This window comes from Oncorhynchus kisutch, linkage group LG19, assembly GCF_002021735.2.
Source record: "Oncorhynchus kisutch isolate 150728-3 linkage group LG19, Okis_V2, whole genome shotgun sequence".
Classification (NCBI taxonomy): domain Eukaryota; kingdom Metazoa; phylum Chordata; class Actinopteri; order Salmoniformes; family Salmonidae; genus Oncorhynchus; species Oncorhynchus kisutch.
The window spans coordinates 59,238,781-59,265,325 of record NC_034192.2 but is presented as its reverse complement, the minus strand read 5'-3'; the positions used below and the strand labels follow the sequence as shown (position 1 = coordinate 59,265,325).

Below are 26,545 nucleotides of genomic sequence, written 5' to 3'. Positions count from 1 at the left end.
ACAAAGAAAGGATAGGCGGGAGCTAGACAGCACGTCCTGTCGCTTCATTTACAACGACTCCCATTGTTATGGCGGAGAAATCTGCATCTTGTCAGTATATCTATCATCGTTGCGCTGAGCCAGTTGTATGACCATGACTTGTTCGCCACCGAGTGGAACGTTTATGACACGTCTCCTTTGATTCATTTCATAATCATTGTAAAATAAGGTAATAAGTAAATATTCTTTTGAAAGTGGACAACTGGTGAGTGATTTAAAAAAATGACAAGAACAACATTTTCTATTGTAAAACTTTACTTATAATATTTATTATACACAAAGGAGTACAGTACAGTTCAGTTCAGTTCAGTTCATGAGTCTTCTCTATATGGCATCAATAAACATATCCCCCGTTTCTTCAGAAAATCTATGGTTGTGTTTCAGTTCTCTCTAAAAAAAACAGGAGGGGCCAGAGAACTCTTCGAAGTAGACCTGTTGGCATAAACATCATCACAAAACACACAATGGAAAAAAATCTAAACATTAGAAAAAAAGATAATATTGGTTTGAGAAATACAAAACTAGCCAACAAAAAAAAAACATCTATTTATCTGCCCCAGATGGTCAAGGGTGAGGCAGAAAGATTTGTTGTTGACACATTGATGGGCAAGCCATGTAAAAATGGTAGTGCTTCTGTTTGGGAATTCAGTACATCATTTTCTCATTTAGTTGATATGTGTTGGACCCAATTGATTGTTATAAAAGGCTGAATGTTAGATATTGTCAGGCCAATTGTCCAGTGATTCTCATAGTTGACATTCTAATTCTAAACATCAATTTAACCAATTCAAAAATTCATGAAAATGTAGCAAATTGTTCTCATTTCAAAAACGTTGGATGAGACTCATGGGAAGGATTGTTATTTCATGGAATTGAACCATAACCAGCAACCAAATAAAATGGACCCGTGTGTTTTGTGCGTTGGGAAGTGTGCTGCTACATGTTTGAATGCAGAACATATACAGCAGAACATTACACAAAAGTTATGAACTGAAGGTCTCAGAACAACCTTTCTAAAAATGTACAGATGTTTCAGGACACGTCACAGCTTCAGAGTGATGGATAAACCACCCTGTTGGAAAAGCTGCCCGATGAATCAACATTAGTTATGACAGAGAACATGAGACATTCTGCTTGGCTCTTCAGTTAACTGACTTTTAGTGATGCAAGCAACCAGCCTTCCAGCCAGACGATGAAGAGTCTATACTAAGGGTTTTTTGTTAAAATGTTTACAGCACCACAACACTCAATTCAGAGGTATAAAACTCTACTTTAAAAAGTCTAAAAGCACTGTTCTTTAGGCCATGAGTTAATACATGACTAGTATTGCTTGATTCTATAACAGCAGACACGTGCGTGCACTCAAACATACATCACTTTCACTCAAAATATACATTGTGTCAGCTCCCAAACAGACAATAGACATTCTCATGCCAGATGTGACTGTTGAATGACTTTTAATGATGGAATCATAGAACTAGAATGTGTTTCATTTCCTTCTAATTCTGTGGATGGAACAGTAACACAAGCCATAAATGAAGGTCAAAACATTGATGTGCGCACAACTAACAGGAGTGATGTTCTGAACTCTTGGAATGTTTCTGTTTGTCCAGCCATAAACATCTTAATGTAATGAACAAACAATCTGTGATCTTAAAATCAGGGATTTTGAGAGTTTTATCAACAATCTTTTGCAGTAGACAAAAAGGGTTTTCTTCACCGTTCACGAGAGATGCACTTTAGATTTCAACATTGGGCTGATTTGTAACAATGTTATAAGTCCAAACCAGTAGTTGGTTATGGCTTTTTAAAATCAGTGATCATTGAGAGCATATCGTTGATTATTCTTGATAACTGGTCGAGCTCCTAAATCTAACGCCATGGCTACACTGACTCTGCGTGTGTTGATTTTGTCTATTCGAACTAGACGCCATGACACACAGGTTAAAATAACAAAACCAACTGTGATCCAACTATATTCATTTGGGGCCAGGTTGAAACACACATGAAACATTCATGGACAATAAGCTAGATAGCTGCTGTTAGCGGTTTGTCCTGGGAGATGAACAGTGGGTTGTTATTTTACCTGATCATTTTGTTAAAGAAAAGAAAATGTAACCTTTATTTAACTAGGCAAGTCAGTTAAGAACAAATTCTTATTTACAATGACGGCCTACACCGGCCGAACCCGGACGATGCTGGGCCAATTGTGCGCCGCCCTATGGGACTCCCAATCACGGCTGGATGTAATACAGACTGGATTGGAACCAGGGTGTCTGTAGTGACGCCTCTAGCACTGAGATGCAGTGCCTCAGACCGCTGCACCACTCAGGAGCCCATGCATGTGGTCCCATTGTGTGTCTCTCCATTCCAACCAATAATCCACAGATAAAAAGGGCAACCTAGCTGTCTTTCATTAATATCTCCAGGTTTCTCCTTTCAACCATGTTGGGTTGTATCTTCATGAAAACCAAAAAGGATATGAGAGATGTGGGACTTGGAGCGCATCGAGTGTCTCAAATATAACCAAGTTCTATTTTAGAGTTAGGAATCAAAGAGGTTAGTTGCCATGTGTAAGCAGTGTGGATGAAATGACTGAATAACATGTATTTGTATTTTGCAACATGGCCGGTCTAGGCAGGGTGTGGCTGAGTGAGGTTGCCCATCCTGTTTTGTTTTCCAATTGTAAAAAAAATAAGCAAGAACAAAAATGTAAACAACTTTTTTGAGAGGAAGAAAAACAGCACCAGACACTAATAACATATCAACAGAAGGACCAGAGCAGACACTAATAACATATCAACAGAAGGACCAGAGGCTGACCAGAGCAGACACTAATAACATATCAACAGAAGGACCAGAGGCTGACCAGAGCAGACACTAATAACATATCAACGGAAGGACCAGAGGCTGACCAGAGCAGTCCTCCCAGCCCATTAGCACCACTTCCTATCCCTTACACAACGTTAGTCCAGTCCAGTCCACACTGTGCTATGCTGTGCTGTGCTGGGGATAGGAAGGCTATGCAGTATGAACACAAAGGCAGCTTCGCAATTCACTTGGTACCACCAGGACAATCTCTCTCTCTCTCTCTCTCTCTGTCTTTCTCTCTCTGTCTCTCATTGTCTGTCTATCTGAATGTCACTCTAGTGAGATGAGAGCTAGAAACAGTATTTTCGTAGAGATGGATAGATCTAAGAAGGAATGGAAGACAAGGGGGAGGGATGAAAACGGAGTTCATTTCTCTTCGTCCTCCACCCTCCCCCACTCCTCCTCCTCCTCTCCCTCTACCTCCCCCTCATCATCTGGCTCCTCCTCCATGTAGTCCCCCCAGGTATCATACACATCTCCCCCTTCCTCCTCCTCTTCTCCTAGTCCGCCCTCATACTGCTCATCTTCTTCCTCCTCCTCCTCAAATACCTCCATTGCCTCTTCTTCCTCCTCGTCCTCACCTTCCTCTTCTTCCTCTCCTTCTTCCTCCTCCTCGTCCTCTTCTATCCCACCCACCTGTCCGTCTTCCAGCTCTCCATCCTCCTCCTCTTTCTCGTCCTTGTAGGAGGAGGGGGGAGAAGGAGGGGAGAAGTGCAGTATTTGACTATCAGACATGTAGGGACTGCTAGGGGGTCCGTATGAGAAAGTGTTGGAGGTCTGGGAGGTGTTGAGGAACAGGCTCCCTGTAGGGGGCAGTAGCGAGTCCTGGGCCAGGCCTGGGGCAACTGTGGAGGGGATAGAACCAGCAGTGGTGGAACCAGGCCTGGGTGGGACCTGACCCTGGGGGTGGGTGAGGAGGTGGGGGAGTGGCATGCCCCCAGGAGGTACGTACTCCCTGATCTCCCCGGGTTCCAGGGGCTCGGGTCCACAGGGGTCGTGATCGTTGCAGGCGAGCCGCCCGTCTATCTTAGAGATGAAGAGCAAGCCCTCACGGTGCTGCGTGCAGAAGGAGCTGGGACACATCTCACAGAAGGAGGCTGCCTCATGACCGCAGATGTCACACTGGTGCCAGGGACACTCCCAACGGCCTTAGAATACAGACACAGAATCACTGCTACAGCAGAGATCACCAGACACATTCATGTAGTACAGATCCTTACAATCCTTCAGGAAACTCCAGCTTTGAGGATTGAACAAAAGCTAAAACTACTACTACAAGTTCTTTCCTTCTCCGATGTACTAAATCAATCTAACACACTGGACACAATCTGGTTGAATCAACATTGTTTCAGCGTAATTTATTAGCTTATTGTGATGTGGAATCTATGTAGAAAATACATTGGATTTGAAAAAAGTAGTCAATGAAAAATGTTGTTTTCAGGGTGACATTTCATCCACAGGATTATGTCATCATGGTAACCACATTTCAACATAGACAAACCTTGTATAAAATATGTTGAATTTGTACCTGTACAACGTCAGCTCTTCAACGTTATAGCAACTATCCAAAGAAAAAAAACCTATAGGCCCGGCAGCACCTCCTACTGGAGAATTGTTTTATCTACAGCCTCCCTTTGGTTTCTCATCCAGGGTTTTAACCAAACCCAGCTATGTTGTTTGTCACTGACTATTACCAATGTGCTATCGTGATAATGATCTTAAGAAAGATCTCCACTTAACAACAAAATAGATTCACTGTTGCTATCGAAGTCATTCCAAACGGTAGGTTTAACAGAGCAAATTAAAATGTGACCATTATCACTATATCCTCGATGATACTATTTAGGACTGTATAGCATTCGGGAAGTCATCAACAGACATTGTTTAAATTCAACCAAGGTTTCAACTAAAAATAGACAATACAAAAGCCATGGTGTTTCAAGCCCTGGTTGATTTAATATTTAATGATATTTAGTGATGATGAATTGTGTTTGGTTGTCAACGGAACCAAATATCAACATTTGAAGGAGGAGATGTACAGTGCATTTGGAAAATATTACAGCCTTATTCTACAATTTATTAAATTAATCTACACACAATACCCTATAACGACAAAGCAAAAACAGTTGTTTATTTACCAACTGTATAAAACAAATTAAAATGAAATACCTTATTTACATACATATTCAGACCCTTTGATATGAGACTCGAAATTGAGCTCAGGTGCATCCTATTTCCATTGATCATCCTTGAGATGTTTCTACAACTTGATTGGAGTCCACCTGTGGTAAATTCAAATTGATTGGACATGATTTGGAAAGGCACACACCTGTCCATATAAGGCCCCACAGTTGACAGTGCATGTCAGAGCAAAAAACAAGCCATGAGGTTGAAGGAATTGTCCGTAGAGCTCCAAGACAGGATTGTGTCGATGCACAGTTCTGGGGAAGGGGACCAAAACATGTCTGCAGCATTGAAGGTCCCCAAAAACACAGTGGCCTCCATCATTCTTAAATGGAAGATGTTTGGAACCCCCAAGACTCTTCCTAGACCTGGCCGCCAGCCAAACTAAGCATTCAGGGGAGAAGGGCCTTGGTTAGGGAGGTGACCAAGAACCCGATGGTCACTGTGACAGAGCTCCAGAGTTCCTCTGTGGAGATGGGAGAACTCTTTGTCTGCAACACTCCACCAACCAGGCCTTTATGGTAGAGTGGCCAGACGGAAGCCACTCCTCAGTAAAAGGCACATGACAGCCCACTTGGAGTTTCCCAAAAGGCACCTAAATGACTCTCAGACCATGAGAAACAAGATTCTCTGGTCTGATGAAACCCTTGTCCTAAATGCCAAGTGTCACGTCTGCAGGAAACCTATCACCATCCCTACGGTGAAGGATGGTGGTGGCAGCATTATTCTGTGTGTATGTTTTTCAGCAGCAGGGACTGGGAGACTAGTCAGGATTGAGGGACGATGAACTGAGCAAAGTACAGAGATCGTTGATGAAAACCTGCTCCAGAGCGCTCATGACCTCAGACTGTGGCGAAGGTTCACCTTCCAACAAGATAACGACCCTAAGCACGCAGCTAAGACAATGCCGGAGTGGCGTCAGAACAATTCTCTGAATGTCCTCCAGTGGCCCAGCCAGAGCCCGAACTTGAAATCGATCTAACATCTCTGGAGAGACCTGAAAATAGCTGTGCAGCAATGCTCCCCATCCAACCTGACACAGCTTGAGAGGATCTGCAGAGAAGAATGGGAGAAACTCCCCAAATACAGGTGTGCCAAACCTGTAGAATCATACCCAAGAAGACTCGAGGCTGAGCTTGAGAGGACCTGCAGAGAAGAACCAGAGAAACTCCCCAAATACAGGTGTGCCAAACCTGTAGCATCATACCCAAGAAGACTCGAGGCTGAGCTTGAGAGGATCTGCAGAGAAGAACCGGAGAAACTCCCCAAATACAGGTGTGCCAAACCTGTAGCATCATACCCAAGAAGACTCTAGGCTGAGCTTGAGAGGATCTTGAGAAGGGTCTAAATACTTATGGAGATGTGATATCAGTTTTTTACTTGTAATACATTGCACTGTTTTTGCTTTGTCATTATGGGGTATTGTGATGTCATTATGGGGTATTGTGTGTAGATTGAGGATTTCTATTTATTTAATACATTTTAGAATAAGGCTGTAACGTCACGAAATGTGGAAAAAGTCAAGGGGTCTAAATAATTTCCAATTGCACCGTCTTCTGCTTAGATTTTTCCATCTTGGCCACTGACTTAGTCTGGCTGTAATTCCAGTTAGTCTACAAATTAACAGTTGAAATGTTGGATTCCGATCTCCATGTCAACCAAAAATCTAAATTAAATAATTAAACCAGACTAAGTCTGTGGTACAGATGGAACTATCCAAGCTGAAGATAAATCTCCTTCAAATGTTGATATTTGGTTGCGTTGACAACCAAACACATTTCAATATAATTTTTGAAATACAATAAATAGCCTATTAACTTGTCGACAAGTAAACAAATTATATGTTGGATTCAAGTCTCCAATTCAATCAAAAATAAAAGTTAAAGAATGGGATAAGTCTGTGGCTCAGATGGAACATTCCAAGCAGAAGATACATCTCCTTCAAATGTTGATATTTGGTTGAGATGACAACCAAACACAATTTAATATTAAGCCTACTTTTGTAACACAGTATAGCCTGAAGTTAAAGACATGCTCCGGTAAGTATTTTTTAAACCTCACACTTTGGGCTGGATGTGTCAATGAGTAGTTCATTCATGCATAATCTATTAATTAACTACAAAATCCCGAGCTTGAATGCAACCGTTTTATGGAAGCTGTGCAGTGCCATTTCCCCTCACTTGGGCCAGCCCCCTAGCAATTAGAGTATCAGCCACATATCTCCAGCCCCTCGCCATTGGAGTGACAGATAGCGAGACCCACATACAGTAGAGCGAGAGAACAACGACATGGTGCGCATATCTCCAGCCCCTCGCCATTGGAGTGACAGATAGCGAGACCCACATACAGTAGAGCGAGAGAACAACGACATGGTGCGCATATCTCCAGCCCCTCGCCATTGGAGTGACAGATAGCGAGACCCACATACAGTAGAGCGAGAGAACAACGACATGGTGCGCATATCTCCAGCCCCTCGCCATTGGAGTGACAGATAGCGAGACCCACATACAGTAGAGCGAGAGAACAACGACATGGTGCGCATATCTCCAGCCCCTCGCCATTGGAGTGACAGATAGCGAGACCCACATACAGTAGAGCGAGAGAACAACGACATGGTGCGCATATCTCCAGCCCCTCGCCATTGGAGTGACAGATAGCGAGACCCACATACAGTAGAGCGAGAGAACAACGACATGGTGCGCATATCTCCAGCCCCTCGCCATTGGAGTGACAGATAGCGAGACCCACATACAGTAGAGCGAGAGAACAACGACATGGTGCGCATATCTCCAGCCCCTCGCCATTGGAGTGACAGATAGCGAGACCCACATACAGTAGAGCGAGAGAACAACGACATGGTGCGCATATCTCCAGCCCCTCGCCATTGGAGTGACAGATAGCGAGACCCACATACAGTAGAGCGAGAGAACAACGACATGGTGCGCATATCTCCAGCCCCTCGCCATTGGAGTGACAGATAGCGAGACCCACATACAGTAGAGCGAGAGAACAACGACATGGTGCGCATATCTCCAGCCCCTCGCCATTGGAGTGACAGATAGCGAGACCCACATACAGTAGAGCGAGAGAACAACGACATGGTGCGCATATCTCCAGCCCCTCGCCATTGGAGTGACAGATAGCGAGACCCACATACAGTAGAGCGAGAGAACAACGACATGGTGCGCATATCTCCAGCCCCTCGCCATTGGAGTGACAGATAGCGAGACCCACATACAGTAGAGCGAGAGAACAACGACATGGTGCGCATATCTGCACATTTGAAACATAGTACGCAAATTGTTTGGGGCCCACTTTCGAGTTGAGCGCTAATTTCAAAAACAATTGGCTAAAGAATAATCAAAAGTACCGGAGAATCTCTTTAAGGCTAATGTAAAACAAATAAATAATTCTACCTTAAACTGAGTAACACATTCATGGCCACATTTTAAGATTACTCTAACTATTATCTACTTATGTAATCTTATACGGTGTAAATGTCCCAGGTAGCATGCATAGGTCATCGCAGGGCTGTGGAGATCGTCACAATACCTGTAGTAAACTGACCAGAATCTCAAAAAGCATTGGTCACTGCACTATGTACTTTTAATGCAATCTTAACTGTAATCCAGGTCATTTGGTTGTGCTATTAGATGAAGCAATGTGATAACACAATAATCTGTTGTATAAATAAACAACATATCTGACATTTGATCTTTTCTGGGCTTTTAAAATGGTTGAAAGTGCAATGATAGACATTTGGGTGACAACTCAACCAAAAACCAGACATTGTTTTTCCATTGGAATTCAATTGTACTTTTAGATGGTTGACAGCATAGTGATAGTTTGAAATGTATGTAATTCTGTCCTTGAGCTGGTCTTGTTCTGTATTACGTCATGTTTCATGCTTTGTGTTGGACTCCAGGAAGAGTAGCTACTGCTTTTGCAACAGCCAATGGGGATCCTAATAAAATACCAAATTGGAAATTCAACTAAATTTTGGCTGTCTTTATGAGTGGCTGAATATACAGTCGGTGGTAATCTCATTGATCCAACCTCTCAACCAAATATTACCCAATTATTCATGTTGAAATGATGCTGTGTGCCCAGTGGGAAGTTACACCCCCCTCCCCCCACATGTCCAAATCCCTTGCTGATGAATTCAAAGGACAAAATCATCTACAGACAACAACCTCTTAGGCAAGTCCCATTCATAATCACACATAATATAACAGCCATTTTGGGTCAAAGAGCCTTCATGGGGGAGGTGGTTTCTCGCCCCTTCACTCACCTGCAGGTCTCTTGGCCAGGTTGAGACAGTCTGCGTGGTAGACCTTGGGACATCCTGTCTTCTTACAGGACACGATCTGTCCTCCGTCCCCACAGCTGAAACACTCGTCCTCCCTCTCCTTCGTCACCTCCTGCTGAGGCTTCCTCTTCACCAGAACCTTCTTCTTGCCCTCCTTTAGTTCCCTTCCTTCCCGTGCTTTAGATGGCTGGTTCTGGGAGACAAGACACACACACACACACAGGTCATTACTTTAGACTGCTATATTCCCCAGTCTACCTTTAGACTGCTATATTCCCCAGTCTACCTTTAGACTGCTATATTCCCCAGTCTACCTTTAGACTGCTATATTCCCCAGTCTACCTTTAGACTGCTATATTCCCCAGTCTACCTTTAGACTGCTATTTCCCCAGTCTACCTTTAGACTGCTATATTCCCCAGTCTACCTTTAGACTGCTATATTCCCCAGTCTACCTTTAGACTGCTATATTCCCCAGTCTACCTTTAGACTGCTATATTCCCCAGTCTACCTTTAGACTGCTATATTCCCCAGTCTACCTTTAGACTGCTATATTCCCCAGTCTACCTTTAGACTGCTATATTCCCCAGTCTACCTTTAGACTGCTATATTCCCCAGTCTACCTTTAGACTGCTATATTCCCCAGTCTACCTTTACTTTTTATAGTAAAACTCATCTTCATCACACAGTAAACAACTAAAAGCACGTACGTTACATTCCTCTATATACGAATGTCTAGTAGACAAGTAACATTTTTTATGAAAATGTTTTGCATGTTGACATTCTTCAGTCTCAGAGCCTTACCTTCGGTCGAACCCCCAGGAACCCAGAGCAGTTGGACGCTCCACATTTACACACGGTCTTCCCGTTACCAAGACACTCCAGGTTGTAGTTGAAGGTCAGCTCCACACCTGCTCAGAAATGTAAGAAATACACAGCCAAGTACTGTACAGGTAGATGTATTCCTATTCTAATTAGGCCAACAGAGTTGATATCATTGTCCATAATTAAGGAACAATTAGGTTTGTTTCTTATGTCGTGTTTCTTCACAGTTACCGTCTGAATCTTTACAAATTACAAAGACACTTTTTGTCACTAGGCCTAGTGCCTGAAGTGGAGTTGGTAACAGAAATGGAACCAGGCTCCAGGAGTTGGTAACAGAAATGGAACCAGGCTCCAGGAGTTGGTAACAGAAATGGAACCAGGCTCCAGGAGTTGGTAACAGAAATGGAACCAGGCTCCAGGAGTTGGTAACAGAAATGGAACCAGGCTCCAGGAGTTGGTAACAGAAATGGTACCAGGCTCCAGGAGTTGGTAACAGAAATGGTACCAGGCTCCAGGAGATAGTAACAGAAATGGTACCAGGCTCCAGGAGATAGTAACAGAAATGGGACCAGGCTCCAGTAGGTTTGTTAGTACTTCCTCTGACCTTTGGGGATGTCCTCCAGGGCAAAGAGCCCCACCCTGGTGTCTCCGTTTACTGTCCACTTCTGGGTCTCACAGTTGGGCTGGCAGCAGTGATTCATGAACCTCGCCTGGTTCCCCTTGGGTCCAGCGTCTATGATCCGGTCCTTGTCCAGAGTGAGCATGTAGAAGTTACAGATGTCGTTCTCTTGAGCATGTTTGATCCTGGCTCTGCACTCCTCCTCGTCTATCACCTCCCCCACGTACTCATTCACAAATGCACCCTGAGAGAGAGAGGAGAGCAGAGACTCAGGTTATAATCCAGCAGATACACAACACCTTTTACATCACAGACAAAGCTGCATGGAGGCTAAATATACTACTGTAAGTCCACATCTTAAAACAGACACAAACAAAGAACAAATCGGGTGAAAAGGTCCTTGGAATTGATTTTAATTGAAAATACTTGATTTATCCCACCAGGGGCAATTATGTAGGCAGCAGTGCAGATCCGTAGCGGGGACAAGGAGGAATGGTTCTCTAAAAAAAACAGAAACACAAGGGGAACTGTTTTGTGTTGTAGTTTGTACCTTCTTGATGTCGGAGACGCCCCGTAGCCCCCAGCCTCGTGATAAGGTTCTGAAGATCTCCACCTGGGTGTACTGTCTCTTGGTGTAACTCTGGTTCAGACACCTCTCCCCTGCCAAACACACCTGAGGGTGGCACTCATACATCAACATGCGGTTGATACACTCTGAGTCCATGCCACACGGGTTCTCATCAGACGCCTTGCAGTTACAGCGCGGCACCTCCGATAGGTCCGCCGTGATGATCTGGACCTTGCCGATTGGTCGGTTCACCTGAGGGGAAGAATTAAGCGGATGCAAGTCAGACTTCTGCGTGAATTATGCATAGATCTCAAAGGGAGATTTGAGTGAAAATACTGAGGTACTATTCAATCATCAAACATGAGAGAAGCTGTAGCAGGACAAGTCAAATAGGGACCAAAGAGAGGGACAGACAGGGCATACAAGACAGGACCGTGATGTGTCTGTAGGGAGGAGGTTTAAAGAGACAGTACCTTGATATGTCTGTAGGGAGGAGGTTAAAAGGGACAGTACCTTGATGTGTCTGTAGGGAGGAGGTTTAAAGGGACAGTACCTTGATGTGTCTGTAGGGAGGAGGTTTAAAGAGACAGTACCTTGATATGTCTGTAGGGAGGAGGTTAAAAGGGACAGTACCTTGATGTGTCTGTAGGGTGGAGGTTTAAAGAGACAGTACCTTGATGTGTCTGTAGGGAGGAGGTTTAAAGGGACAGTACCTTGATGTGTCTGTAGGGAGGAGGTTTAAAGGGACAGTACCTTGATGTGTCTGTAGGGAGGAGGTTTAAAGGGACAGTACCTTGATGTGTCTGTAGGGAGGAGGTTTCTTGTCGTTCCTCCTGTCCTCCTGAAGCTGTCTCATCTCCTTCTCATCCTGAAGAGCTTTGAACCGCTCAGCAGCTTCATTCAGAGCTGAGAGGAAACGGAAGTTAGCATTGTCAACTAGCTAATACATCTCAAATTGCAAACTTTCAGCCCTGCCATATGGTGGCTGGAAACATCTATTGTTTAAGACTTGAAGAAAACATTTAGAAGGTGCAAAAAGTCATTTTTATACACTAAATAGGAATGATTCTTTGGTATTTCTTTCTAAAAATGAAGTATTTTGTTTTCATATATTCTATTATAACTAGGTAAAGGAGGTTTCTTTCTAACCTTTCTTGTAGATGGCGTCACAACCCTTCCCCATCTTGTCCTTGTTGTTGGCATCTCCCTCCATGTAAGGGAAGACTCGGGCCTGGTAAGTCCAGGCGTAGTCCTTAGAACCAAAGAACTGAACGGGGAACTCCCCCACCTCGTGTTTCATACGGAGGATGTTCTCTGGGACGTTCTTAGGAAGACACACCTCCGCAGGCCACCACCTGATGAACAAAGGAGAGGAGATACAGATTTTTACATTATACACTGATTATACAAAAACATTAAGAACACCTGCTCTTTCCGTGACATAGCTTTCACCTAGATTCACCTGGTCAGCCTATGCTCCCTTATTGATGTTGAAGAAGAGGAGACAGGTTAAAGAAGGATTTTTAAGCCTAGAGACAATTGAGAAATGGATTGTGTATGTGTTGCCATTCAGAGGGTGAATGGGCAAGACAAAATATTTAATACTTTGAACGGGGTATGGTAGGAGGTGCCAGGCACACAGATGTGTGAAGAACTGCAACGCTGCTGTGTTTTTCACATTCAACAGTTTCCCGCGTGTATCAAGAATGGTTCACCACCCAAAGGACATCCAGCCAACTTGACACAAATGTGGGAAGCATCGAAGTCAACATGGGCCAGCATCTGACATTTTGTCAGCTGGTTATTGTCATGCAAAAGACTGGCGGACTCACGGTAATTTACCGCTAATTAACATAAACATGTTTAGCATCTCCAAGCAACCAAACCTGCTGATGTGACTTTGGAACATTTACATTTACAGGGGGCGGCAGGGTAGCCTAGTGGTTAAAGCGTTGGACTAGTAACCGAAAGGTTGCAAGTTCAAATCCCTGAGCTGACAAGGTACAAATCTGTCGTTGCCCCTGAACAGGCAGTTAACCCACTGTTCCTAGGCTGTCATTGAAAATAAACTGACTTGCCTGGTTAAATAATATATATTTTTTTAAAGTAGAATAAATCCCTTTAATACACACCATCACAGTACCTCCTTTATTTATTTTAGGCAGATCTAAAGATTTCAGAAGAACAGGATATGAAATTGGCGTACTGTATGTTATCTGGCTATGCTCCATGCCATAGGCTATAGGCTTGTTCATTTAGCAGACAAGATATTGTTTATAAGTCCCGTGCCATTATTTTACATTATATGATTTTATAGTAAGAAAAATATATAATAATTGAACATGGCTGAATAAAATAGGATATTTTTCCCCATTCCGGTGCGCGTGCTCATATGAACTGGCTATGTCAAACGTAAACGTAATTATTTCGAACAGGCCCTATACACTAGATTTACAGTTATTTGGCAACTTTAGCTGTGAATGATACAAACCTTAGAATTTCGTAGAAATCAAAAGATATAGTCTGCATGACGTGACTATTGACGATTTGAGAAAGTAGTCAAATAAAGCGTGTGATCTGTCCCTTACCTCAGACTGCATACGCTGTTCTCTCATCAAGTCATCAGGTTTTTACCCATCTGTCACGTCCTGACCTTAGTTCCCTTTTTTTATGTCTCTATTTTGGTTTGGTCAGGGCGTGAAATGGGGTGGGCATTCTATGTTTTGTACTTCTATGTGTTTGGCCTGGTATCGTTCCCAATCAGAGGCAGTTGTCAATCGTTGTTTCTGATTGAGAACCATACTTTAGGTAGCCTGTTCCCACCTGTGTTTGTGGGTAGTTATTTTCTGTGTTGTGTCACCTGACTGGACTGTTTTGTTTCTTACATTCTCGTTGTTATTTTTGTTTCGTGTTCTGTTATATTAAAATATTAACATGGACACTTACCACGCTGCGTGTTGGTCCAATCTTGACTACTCTTCCTCAGACGAAGAGGAGAATCGTTACACCATCAGACTATTTTCAATTTAATCTTGTCTTTACTAATAAATGTAATATTGGTTTTTTTTCGATTTAGACCGTCCCATTATCAAAGGGGCAGGAACAGGGGCAAGGTAAAAAATAAGTGTTGTCCACATGCACTCATATAGCGAATGGAGGCCTTTCCCACCAGGTAGGCTACTTACTATATTAACCTCCTGTATCAACCACAGGTTGAGGAACATGCAGCCGCTGCTGCCCAACAGGTGATATTCCGCCCAAACTCTGTGTATGTTATGTGCTTTCCAACCCTGTTCCTGCAGCTACCCTGTGTTTCATTTGAGAAACCAGGTGAAATCTGTTCAGGAACATCCACAGTAACATGTTTTCACAACGAAACATATTTCACTCTCTCTCTGCGTGCTGAAGAAAGGAATGAAGGAGGGGAGGAAATAGAAACGCAAGGTGGTGAGACATCTTGTAGCTAAAAGGTAATGTGTCAGCCTATTAATAAATTACCTATTACCAGGCTATTCAAAATCTAATTTCAGTGTAACTGTAGGCTTAGCCGCCCCACACAATCATTGAGCCAACAGCATCGCCTAGGCCCAGACTCATGAATAGAACATTTGAAACGTAGCATAAGGTAAGGTAACCATGCATAATAACACAGTCTACACTCAGAGGCATTACTACAGTATAGACTAGACTAATTATGTACCAAAGACATCTTAAAATCAATTTGGTTTCATGTTTTTCTACTCGGTTTCAACCTATTGATTAATTTATTTGCAGTAGGATATATATTGCATAACGGCACAATCATTATAAAAATAAAAATAAATCTCCCCTTCTTCATCTTCAAGGTTAGTCCTTTGAATATGCATCAACTCTAATATGCATATGGTTGTTTTGAATGAATCATCACCATAGAAAGCATTGTCCATTTTGTTGTGTTTGGCTTTGAAACAATAACCTGATGGAGCGACAATAGAGCCCTGAGTACCAGACCATTAGAACCTGATGGAGGGACAATAGAGCCCTGAGTACCAGGCCATTAGGACCTGATGGAGGGACAATAGAGCCCTGAGTACCAGGCTATTACCAACCTGATGGAGGGACAATAGAGCCCTGAGTACCAGGCTATTACCAACCTGATGGAGGGACAATAGAGCCCTGAGTACCAGGCTATTACCAACCTGATGGAGGGACAATAGAGCCCTGAGTACCAGGCTATTACCAACCTGATGGAGGGACAATAGAGCCCTGAGTACCAGGCCATTAGGACCTGATGGAGGGACAATAAGAGCCCTGAGTACCAGCCCATTAGCAACCTGATGATAATTATCAATTTGAGTACTACCAACGCATGTTCAGAGCGCATAAGAGGAGATTACCGTGACTCAATGGTCACATAGAATTTTAGTGCGGTCATGACTCATGACTGCCGGTGTGTCGGCAACTCAATGTTAGGAAGATGTTCCTTATGTTTGGTATACTCAGTGTAGATGCAGATTATACACACAGATAGAGATTCTGATCAATAACAACACGACTGGGTTTCAGGTTCTGCTCTCGAGCTACTTTTTTTTATATGTTGAAATGGGATCAAAGTGTGACTCAGTTGGTTCTGACCAAAAGCATGGATACTATTTCTACAGAATAGAGTTTCTTACTTGTATCTTCCCACTTTAACCCAGAGGATGTCCTTGAAGTGTGGTTTCTTCCCAGCCTTGCAGTCGTTGCAGAACCAGCTCCCCTCGGGCATCTCGATGTTCAGACATTCTTGGTGGAAGGCAGCAGGACAAGACTCGCAGCACAACAGACTGCCCCCTGCAGGGAGAAAGGAGAAGGTGCAGCTCAAACACCTAGTCAACCAGATCTGACCCAATGACCTCAGGACCCGAGGCTGAATGCTTCTTTTCACTTTGTTTCACTTCAATCTTTTTAACTCTGTGAGGAGCGTAGGTCCTCCACATATGATTTCCACCACACTCCTACTCCTGTTATTACTCTACTTCTAATAACAATACCACCCCATTTGTACACGGGTTCCTTCCTCCTTGCATAATGGACTCTGCAACACTGACAACACTCAATCAACCAACCAATCAAGTCCAATTCATCAAGAAGGGAGCAAGTAGTAGAGGTTAATGGTTCACTGTCTCAGGCAAAACCAATGAGTTGTGGCGTTCCGCAGGGGAGCGTGCTTGGACCTCTGCTGTTTTTATTGTATATTAACGATATGAAAGATGCTCGTTCTTGCCGTCTTTTCCTTTATGCGGATGACTATACACTTCTGGTGTCTCACAAAAGTAAAACTATGTTGGAGAGAATACTTAGCACATAGCTTACTACCATTAGCAAATGACTTGGAGATAATAAGCTATCTCTGCACTTAGGGAAAAATTATTTTTGGATCCAGACCTAAATTGTGTAGGTCGTCTGAAATCAGAGTGGAGTTAGGGGGTGAGGTGCTGTCTACTAAAACCTCTGTTAGCTACTTGGGATGTATCCGTGATGGAAGCTTGGGAGGTGTGAACATGGCCAATAAGGTGCTAGGGTTTTTGGATAGAAAGTCCAAGCTGCTTGATAAGGACTCCATGAAAGTGCTAGCTACTGCCCCCATTCAATGCCATTTTGACTATGCTAGTACTTCCTGGTTTGGGGGCTTATCTAAATGTATGAAGGGGGAAGCTCCAGATAGCCCAGAATAAGCTGATCAGGGTAGTATTGAAGGTGAGTCCACATACTCACATAGGCAGGAGCTGCTTTCAGGAACTAAACTGTCTGACTGTTTGAGGCTATGGTGTCCCAGATTAGACTAGGTTTGGTTTCCAGGAGTATTTATGGTCCTGCGCCCAGATATCTAAGTGATGACTTTCCTCGTGTTGGGATGCACACAATCACAGCACCAGATCAGGTGTTTCTGATGTGTGCTTATACGGGTTCAGGAGTAATGCGGGGAAAGGCACTCTCTTGTTGCCACGACTGTCTTCGGGTGAAAGAGAGGAGGACCAAAATACAGCGTGATGATAATCCATATTTAAATGGGGATACTTAAACACCGAACAAAAACAATAAACCGACAGAAAGGAACGAAGACGAAACAGTCCCGTAACGTGAACACTAACACATAGGAACACTGGAAACAGGAACAATCACCCACAAAATACCCAAAGAATATGGATGCCTAAATATGGTTCCCAATCAGAGACAACGATAGACAGCTGCCTCTAATTGAGAACCAATCTAGGCAACCATAGACTTACAAAAACACCTAGATAGGAAACACCCCCATAAACATAAAAAAAAACCTAGACAAGACAAAACACATACATCACCCATGTCACACCCTGACCTAACTAAAATAACAAAGAAAACTAAGGTCAGGGTGTGACACTTGTATACTGGAGCCTCAGACTGGAATGAGTTGCCTCTGCCTATAAAAACAACATCCTCTCTAGGCAGCTTTAAACATAAAGTAAATCTATGTTTGATGTCTTCGGTGCCCATATGAATAATAACTGGAAGGATGAGATAGATGTTCTTCTTCTCTGTTTTGGTTTTATTATTTCACTGCTATACTGTGTTCCATCTTGTCCAGCCATCTTGTCCAGCCATCTTGTCCAGCCATCTTGTCCAGCCATCTTGTCTAGCCATCTTGTCCAGCCATCTTGTCCAGCCATCTTGTCTAGCCATCTTGTCCAGCCATCTTGTCTAGCCATCTTGTCCAGCCATCTTGTCTAGCCATCTTGTCCAGCCATCTTGTCTAGCCATCTTGTCCAGCCATCTTGTCCAGCCATCTTGTCTAGCCATCTTGTCCAGCCATCTTGTCCAGCCATCTTGTCTAGCCATCTTGTCTAGCCATCTTGTCTAGCCAGCTTGTCTCAAGAGGACCACAAAGGAAATAAGTCCCAGACTTTATTGTGTGTTATCCTCCATGGTTTCATTCATGTGCATGTATGGCTTTTTCAAGTTTTATCTATGTTTTTTTTATTTTTTTTTAAAAATGGTCGAATTAGTAAACTAAACTAAACTAAAACATTAACAGCAACCCAACCAGTCACCAACCTTCTGAGCAGACAAAGCACCAGCTGACGTTGATGTGTTCATGGTTCTTGTAGTTCTTGCGGGGAATGAAGTGGTTGGGACACAGGAAGCTGTTGTTGGCCAGGACTACGCTGCCCGCCGCCATACAGTAGTCATTAGCGTGGTACGCCACAGGGCAACGCACGCAGCGGGTCAGACGACCTAGAAGAGGAATACAGGTCAAAAACAACAAAACACCAAGCATCTCTACAGCCATGTTAGAATCTAGGATCCCATCCCAGAGAAGCATCTCTACAGCCATGTTAGAATCTAGGATCCCATCCCAGAGAAGCATCTCTACAGCCATGTTAGAATCTAGGATCCCATCCCAGAGAAGCATCTCTACAGCCATGTTAGAATCTAGGATCCCATCCCAGAGAAGCATCTCTACAGCCATGTTAGAATCTAGGATCCCATCCCAGACAAGCATCTCTACAGCCATGTTAGAATCTAGGATCCCATCCCAGAGAAGCATCTCTACAGCCATGTTAGAATCTAGGATCCCATCTCAGACAAGCATCTCTACAGCCATGTTAGAATCTAGGATCCCATCCCAGAGAAGCATCTCTACAGCCATGTTAGAATCTAGGATCCCATCCCAGACAAGCATCTCTACAGCCATGTTAGAATCTAGGATCCCATCCCAGACAAGCATCTCTACAGCCATGTTAGAATCTAGGATCCCATCCCAGACAAGCATCTCTACAGCCATGTTAGAATCTAGGATCCCATCCCAGAGAAGCATCTCTACAGCCATGTTAGAATCTAGGATCCCATCCCAGACAAACAGACCTGCAGTAATGTTTGTAGCTAATCTTAGTCCTCCAAATCACATTACAGGTTTTCACCCTACTTGATACGTTTCAATTCTACTGTAGCAATCGTTTTCCCATCCCATAAAAAAATCACATTCAAATCGACTCTAACCGTGCCACTTCCAATTGTAAACAGAACCTACAGTGTAGATCTATTTCTCCTCTGTCCGGGGGGGAAGTAACACGGTGCGGTACATGAGCCTATCACAATAATTCAAACAAAATGTCCAGAAAGCTGGAGGCCTTCAATACCACTATTTATCATATGTCAGAGGAATTAACAATTATGGAATGGACTTGAAAAACAGGTGGTTTAGCCTCCGCTGCAAAAACGCAACGTGTTTCGACGAGAACACTGACATTTTGTTAAGGCAGAAATAATTTGCTGATACAGCGACACGCTCGGACAGCAGGGGACGCATAAAATCTGGCCTAATGACAATCGCCAAATGTCATTACCCTTTTTGGTGTAATATTCATCACTGTTTGGAGGCTGGAAATACTGAACGGGCAGCAGAGAGGATGAATGGGCAGCAGAGAGGATGAATGGGCAGCAGAGAGGATGAATGGGCAGCAGAGAGGATGAATGGGCAGCAGAGAGGATGAATGGGCAGCAGAGAGGATGAACGGGCAGCAGAGAGGATGAACGGGCAGCAGAGAGGATGAACGGGCAGCAGAGAGGATGAATGGGCAGCAGAGAGGATGAACGGGCAGCCTAATAAAGGAGACCTTTGAAATGATTGTTTGACAATCAGATGAACCCTGATGAAGACAGCTTGTCGAAAACGTTCAACATAAAATATTTTGTTGCTCCTAGAGTGTGCGGCTCTCCTTTACTTTGAAGTGTTCCACTCCGCTAGTCAGCACCTCGCCTAAATAGGTGTGCGTTTCTTTCGCCTCTTGACAATCAGATGAAAACATTATGACTGGTTGTGTTTATACCACAATAAAAGGTCATACATTATAAAAGTTAAATGACAAATCTTTACGACGAGACCCACAGAGATCCTATTGAGTTATTAGTGCACAAATAGAAGGTCTTGTACCAGGAAGAAATGAATTCTACTTTACCTCTCTGGTTCTATCATAGCAGAGTGGAACTGGAACCTACTTTTAGAAGTGCAGGAGTTGAGGGGGTTGGTGATGTGGCAGGACAGACAGACGTGGAGGGAGCAGCGAACCCCTTTATTCTGGGGCTGGGTGGGTGTGTGTTTCAGGATACACTCGTTGTGGTAGAACTTCCCACATACAGGCACCATGCACCTCTTCACACCGTCGCCAGACTTCTTACACACAAAGCACGTGTGGATCCCTGCAATGGAAAGGATACACTCTGAGCTTTGTGATACACCAAAGCAGCGTACATACATTGTGGGTGTAGATACAGAATACCTCTGTCAGATGCAGAGATATGGTCTATGAGCATGGCCGTATCACTGTACAGGTGTAAGAACTCAGTAACACAGTGTTAAGTCAAGGTGAATGTGTGTATAGGCGAGGCTGCACCAGGTTTATATGGCTCCTGTATGGTGCCAGGTAGCCTAGCAACCGAAAGGTTGCTGGTTCGAATCGCGAGCTGACTAGGTGAAACATCTGTGCCCTTGAGCAAGGCATTCAACCCTAATTGCTTGGATAAGAGCGTCTGCTATATGACTGAAATGTAAATGTACAGACAGGTGTATAGGTAGAGACTCACCTATAGTGCATTCACTACAGATAAACTTCCCTCTGGGGGCTTCTGATAGGCTGATACACTGCAGGTGGAACGCCCCACAGCACTGGCCCTCACACAGCAGCAGCTCACCTGTCCTCTCACACACCTGCAAGACACACACACACACAGATATTTTGTATTACGATACTCTCAAATCTCATTCATCACTCGGCTATTGGGAAACATCTATTTCTAAACTAATGTGATGAAAGCCTGGAAATCAAGGTTTATAGAGCTTCTTTGACTGTTTCTGCCTCCACAAAATAGAAATGTTGTGGCATGTTGTTGGTTGACCTACCTGACAGACATTCTCCTTCATGGACGCAGCTCCTCCTTTCTCTGCTGTGTTCTTCTTAGTGCTGGAGACCAGGGACCCTTCACCGGGTAGGGAGAAACTGTCATTCAGACCAGGAGAGAACACCTGGAGGAGAGGAGAGGTTTTATTACATAAGTTATTACACCGCATATTGGTTAAGGTGTGGGGGCTTAGGATCCTGTTTTACAGTACTGGTACAACTATACCTCAGGTTTGGGTGATCTCTCTCCGTTGGTGTGGCCCTCTCCTCCCACCCCAGGACTGATCTTCTCGGTCTCTTCCTTGGGGGTGAGGAGCACCGTAGGGCTAGAGGGCCGGGCAGGAGAGGACGCCTGCAGAGAAACCATGCTCTCTGGAGTTGTCACACTGGATACAGGCACTTCTTTCTTGACAGACTTATCCTGTCATAGAAATGAGATCCGTTTCAGAGTGGTACTGTAGCAGTATAGTTGTGTTAATATGGCTGTTGATTAGTTCATTCAGCCTTACCTGAGTGTCCCCGACTTCTGTCTTCTCCTCTGTCTGTCCACTCTGCTTCTTCAACTCCTTCTTCTTTGGAGGACTGAGTGACACTTCTTCTATGGTGCATTCCAGGACCTTGTGAGATGGCTTCCTTGGCCTCTTCCTCTCCAGGGATACTGGGGCTGGGGAATGAACAGACATTTAAATACCACAAATCTACTGTATATGAAAATATGAGGATTTGTTTTCATTATCATAACTACTTTACCAAAATATCTACTTTCCCTACAGAACAACAGTACTCTCCCAATGGAACTACTCTCCCAATGGAACTATTCTCCCCTATGGAACTACTCTCCCCAATGGAACTACTCTCCCCAATGGAACTACTCTCCCCTATGGAACTACTCTCCCCTGTGGAACTACTCTCCCCTGTGGAACTACTCTCCCCTGTGGAACTACTCTCCCCTGTGGAACTACTCTCACCAATGGAACTACTCTCCCAATGGAACTACTCTCCCCAATGGAACTACTCTCCCCAATGGAACTACTCTCCCCTATGGAACTACTCTCCCCTATGGAACTACTCTCCCAATGGAACTACTCTCCCCAATGGAACTACTCTCACCAATGGAACTACTCTCACCAATGGAACTACTCTCCCTATGGAACTACTCTCCCCAATGGAACTACTCTCCCCTATGGAACTACTCTCACCAATGGAACTACTCTCCCTATGGAACTACTCTCACCAATGGAACTACTCTCACCAATGGAACTACTCTCACCAATAGAACTACTCTCCCTGTGGAACTACTCTCCCCAATGGAACTACTCTCACCAATGGAACTACTCTCACCAATGGAACTACTCTCACCAATGGAACTACTCTCACCAATGGAACTACTCTCACCAATGGAACTACTCTCCCTATGGAACTACTCTCACCAATGGAACTACTCTCCCTATGGAACTACTCTCACCAATGGTACTACTCTCCCCAATGGAACTACTCTCCCCTATGGAACTACTCTCACCTATGGAACTACTCTCACCTATGGAACTACTCTCACCAATGGAACTACTCTCCCTATGGAACTACTATCACCAATGGAATTACTCTCCCTATGGAACTACTCTCACCAATGGAACTACTCTCACCAATGGAACTACTCTCCCCAGTGGAACTACTCTCACCAGTGGAACTACTCTCCCCAGTGGAACTACTCTCCCCAGTGGAACTACTCTCCCCAGTGGAACTACTTTCCCCAGTGGAACTACTCTCCCCAGTGGAACTACTCTCCCCAGTGGAACTACTCTCCCCAGTGGAACTACTCTCCCCAGTGGAACTACTCTCCCTGTGGAACTACTCTCCCTGTGGAACTACTCTCCCTGTGGAACTACTCTCAGTGTGGAACTACTCTCCCTATGGAACTACTCTCACCAATGGAACTACTCTCACCAATGGAACTACTCTCACCAATGGAACTACTCTCACCAATGGAACTCCTTTCCCCAATGGAACTACTCTCCCAATGGAACTACTCTCCCTATGGAACTACTCTCCCTGTGGAACTACTCTCACCAATGGAACTACTCTCACCAATGGAACTACTCTCCCCAATGGAACTACTCTCCCCTATGGAACTACTCTCCCCTATGGAACTACTCTCACCAATGGAACTACTCTCCCTGTGGAACTACTCTCCCTGTGGAACTACTCTCCCTGTGGAACTACTCTCAGTGTGGAACTACTCTCCCTATGGAACTACTCTCACCAATGGAACTACTCTCACAATGGAACTACTCTCACCAATGGAACTACTCTCACCAATGGAACTCCTTTCCCCAATGGAACTACTCTCCCAATGGAACTACTCTCCCTATGGAACTACTCTCCCTGTGGAACTACTCTCACCAATGGAACTACTCTCACCAATGGAACTACTCTCCCCAATGGAACTACTCTCCCCTATGGAACTACTCTCCCCTATGGAACTACTCTCACCAATGGAACTACTCTCCCTGTGGAACTACTCTCCCTGTGGAACTACTCTCCCTGTGGAACTACTCTCACCAATGGAACTACTCTCACCAATGGAACTACTCTCACCAATGGAACTACTCTCCCCAATGGAACTGCTCTCCCCAATGGAACTACTCTCCCCAATGGAACTACTCTCCCTATGGAACTACTCTCACCAATGGAACTACTCTCACCAATGGAACTACTCTCCCTATGGAACTACTCTCACAAATGGAACTACTCTCCCTATGGAACTACTCTCACCAATGGAACTACTCTCCCCAGTGGAACTACTCTCCCCAGTGGAACTACTCTCCCCAGTGGAACTACTCTCCCTGTGGAACTGCTCTCCCTGTGGAACTGCTCTCCCTGTGGAACTGCTCTCCCTGTGGAACTGCTCTCCCCTGTGGAACTACTCTCCCTGTGGAACTACTCTCCCTGTGGAACTACTCTCCCTGTGGAACTACTCTCCCTGTGGAACTACTCTCCCCTATGGAACTACTCGCACCAATGGAACTACTCTCCCTATGGAACTACTCTCACCAATGGAACTACTCTCACCAATGGAACTACTCTCACCAATGGAACTACTCTCCCTGTGGAACTACTCTCAACAATGTAACTACTCTCCCCAATGTAACTACTCTCCCCAATGGAACTACTCTCCCCAATGGAACTACTCTCCCCAATGGAACTACTCTCCCCAATGGAACTACTCTCCCCAATGGAACTACTCTCCCCAATGGTACTACTCTCCCCAATGGAAACTACTCTCCCCAATGGAACTACTCTAACCTATGGAACTACTCTCCCCTATGGAACTACTCTCACCAATGGAACTACTCTCCCTATGGAACTACTCTCACCAATGGAATTACTCTCCCTATGGAACTACTCTCACCAATGGAACTACTTCTCACCAATGGAACTACTCTCACCAATGGAACTACTCTCATCAATGGAATTACTCTCACCTATGGAACTACTCTCACCAATGGAACTACTCTCACCAATGGAACTACTCTCAACAATGGAACTACTCTCACCAATGGAACTACTCTCATCAATGGAATTACTCTCCCTATGAAACTCTCACCAATGGAACTACTCTCACCAATGGAACTACTCTCAACAATGGAACTACTCTCACCAATGGAATTACTCTCCCTATGGAACTACTCTCACCAATGGAACTACTCTCATCAATGGAATTACTCTCACCAATGGAACTACTCTCACCAATGGAACTACTCTCACCAATGGAATTACTCTCCCTATGGAACTACTCTCCCTGTGGAACTACTCTCACCAATGGAACTACTCTCCCCAATGGAACTACTCTCCCCAATGGAACTACTCTCCCCAATGGAACTACTCTCCCCAATGGAACTACTCTCCCCAATGGAACTACTCTCCCCAATGGAACTACTCTCGCCTATGGAACTACTCTCACCTATGGAACTACTCTCACCAATGGAACTACTCTCCCTATGGAACTACTCTCACCAATGGAATTACTCTCCCTATGGAACTACTCTCACCTATGGAACTACTCTCACCAATGGAACTACTCTCACCAATGGAACTACTCTCATCAATGGAATTACTCTCCCTATGGAACTACTCTCACCAATGGAACTACTCTCACCAATGGAACTACTCTCACCAATGGAACTACTCTCCCTATGGAACTACTCTCCCTATGGAACTACTCTCACCAATGGAACTACTCTCCCCTATGGAACTACTCTCCTCAGTGGAACTACTCTCCCCAGTGGAACTACTCTCACCTATGGAACTACTCTCCCCAGTGGAACTACTCTCCCTGTGGAACTACTCTCCCCAGTGGAACTACTCTCCCCAGTGGAACTACTCTCCCTGTGGAACTACTCTCCCTGTGGAACTACTCTCCCTATGGAACTACTCTCACCTGTGGAACTACTCTCACCTATGGAACTACTCTCCCTATGGAACTACTCTCCCTATGGAACTACTCTCACCTATGGAACTACTCTCACCTATGGAACTACTCTCACCTATGGAACTACTCTCACCTATGGAACTACTCTCACCTATGGAGATACTCTCCCTATGGAACTACTCTCCCTATGGAACTACTCTCACCAATGGAACTACTCTCACCAATGGAACTACTCTCACCAATGGAACTACTCTCACCAATGGAACTACTCTCACCAATGGAACTACTCTCACCAATGGAACTACTCTCACTAATGGAACTACTCTCCCTGTGGAACTACTCTCACCAATGGAACTACTCTCCCCAATGGAACTACTCTCCCCAATGGAACTACTCTCCCCAATGGAACTACTCTCCCCATGGAACTACTCTCCCAATGGAACTACTACTCTCACCAATGGAACTACTCTCACCAATGAACTACTCTCACCATGGAACTACTCTCACCAATGGAACTACTCTCACCAATGGAACTACTCTCCCTATGGAACACTCTCACCAATGGAATTACTCTCCCTATGGAACTACTCTCACCAATGGAACTACTCTCATCAATGGAATTACTCTCCCTATGGAACTACTCTCACCAATGGAACTACTCTCACCAATGGAATTACTCTCCCTATGGAACTACTCTCCCTATGGAACTACTCTCCCCAGTGGAACTACTCTCCCCTGTGGAACTACTCTCCCTGTGGAACTACTCTCCCTGTGGAACTACTCTCTCCCTGTGGAACTACTCTCCCT

At 44.4% G+C, this 26,545-nt stretch overlaps 1 protein-coding gene across 2 annotated transcripts in view; it reads right to left on the bottom strand.

The window, feature by feature from the left end:
• Positions 1-276: 276 nt before the first annotated feature.
• Positions 277-26,545, bottom strand: part of LOC109878333 (histone-lysine N-methyltransferase, H3 lysine-36 and H4 lysine-20 specific) — a 73,086-nt gene continuing 46,817 nt past the window's right edge. The window contains exons 7-20 of one of the 2 annotated variants that reach the window (XM_031797963.1): positions 21,819-21,973; positions 21,536-21,730; positions 21,312-21,434; positions 20,996-21,119; positions 20,411-20,611; positions 18,467-18,646; positions 16,069-16,225; positions 12,563-12,768; positions 12,207-12,319; positions 11,396-11,665; positions 10,831-11,089; positions 10,206-10,312; positions 9,386-9,596; positions 277-471 (exon numbers count right to left, since the gene is read on the bottom strand). In XM_031797963.1, coding sequence (XP_031653823.1) covers positions 407-471; positions 9,386-9,596; positions 10,206-10,312; positions 10,831-11,089; positions 11,396-11,665; positions 12,207-12,319; positions 12,563-12,768; positions 16,069-16,225; positions 18,467-18,646; positions 20,411-20,611; positions 20,996-21,119; positions 21,312-21,434; positions 21,536-21,730; positions 21,819-21,973 — 2,366 coding nt within the window. In that variant the 3' untranslated portion in view covers positions 277-406. Of the gene's footprint in view, positions 472-1,479; positions 4,059-9,385; positions 9,597-10,205; positions 10,313-10,830; positions 11,090-11,395; positions 11,666-12,206; positions 12,320-12,562; positions 12,769-16,068; positions 16,226-18,466; positions 18,647-20,410; positions 20,612-20,995; positions 21,120-21,311; positions 21,435-21,535; positions 21,731-21,818; positions 21,974-26,545 lie in introns of those variants that run through there. The other variant, XM_031797962.1, reaches the window with a different exon arrangement.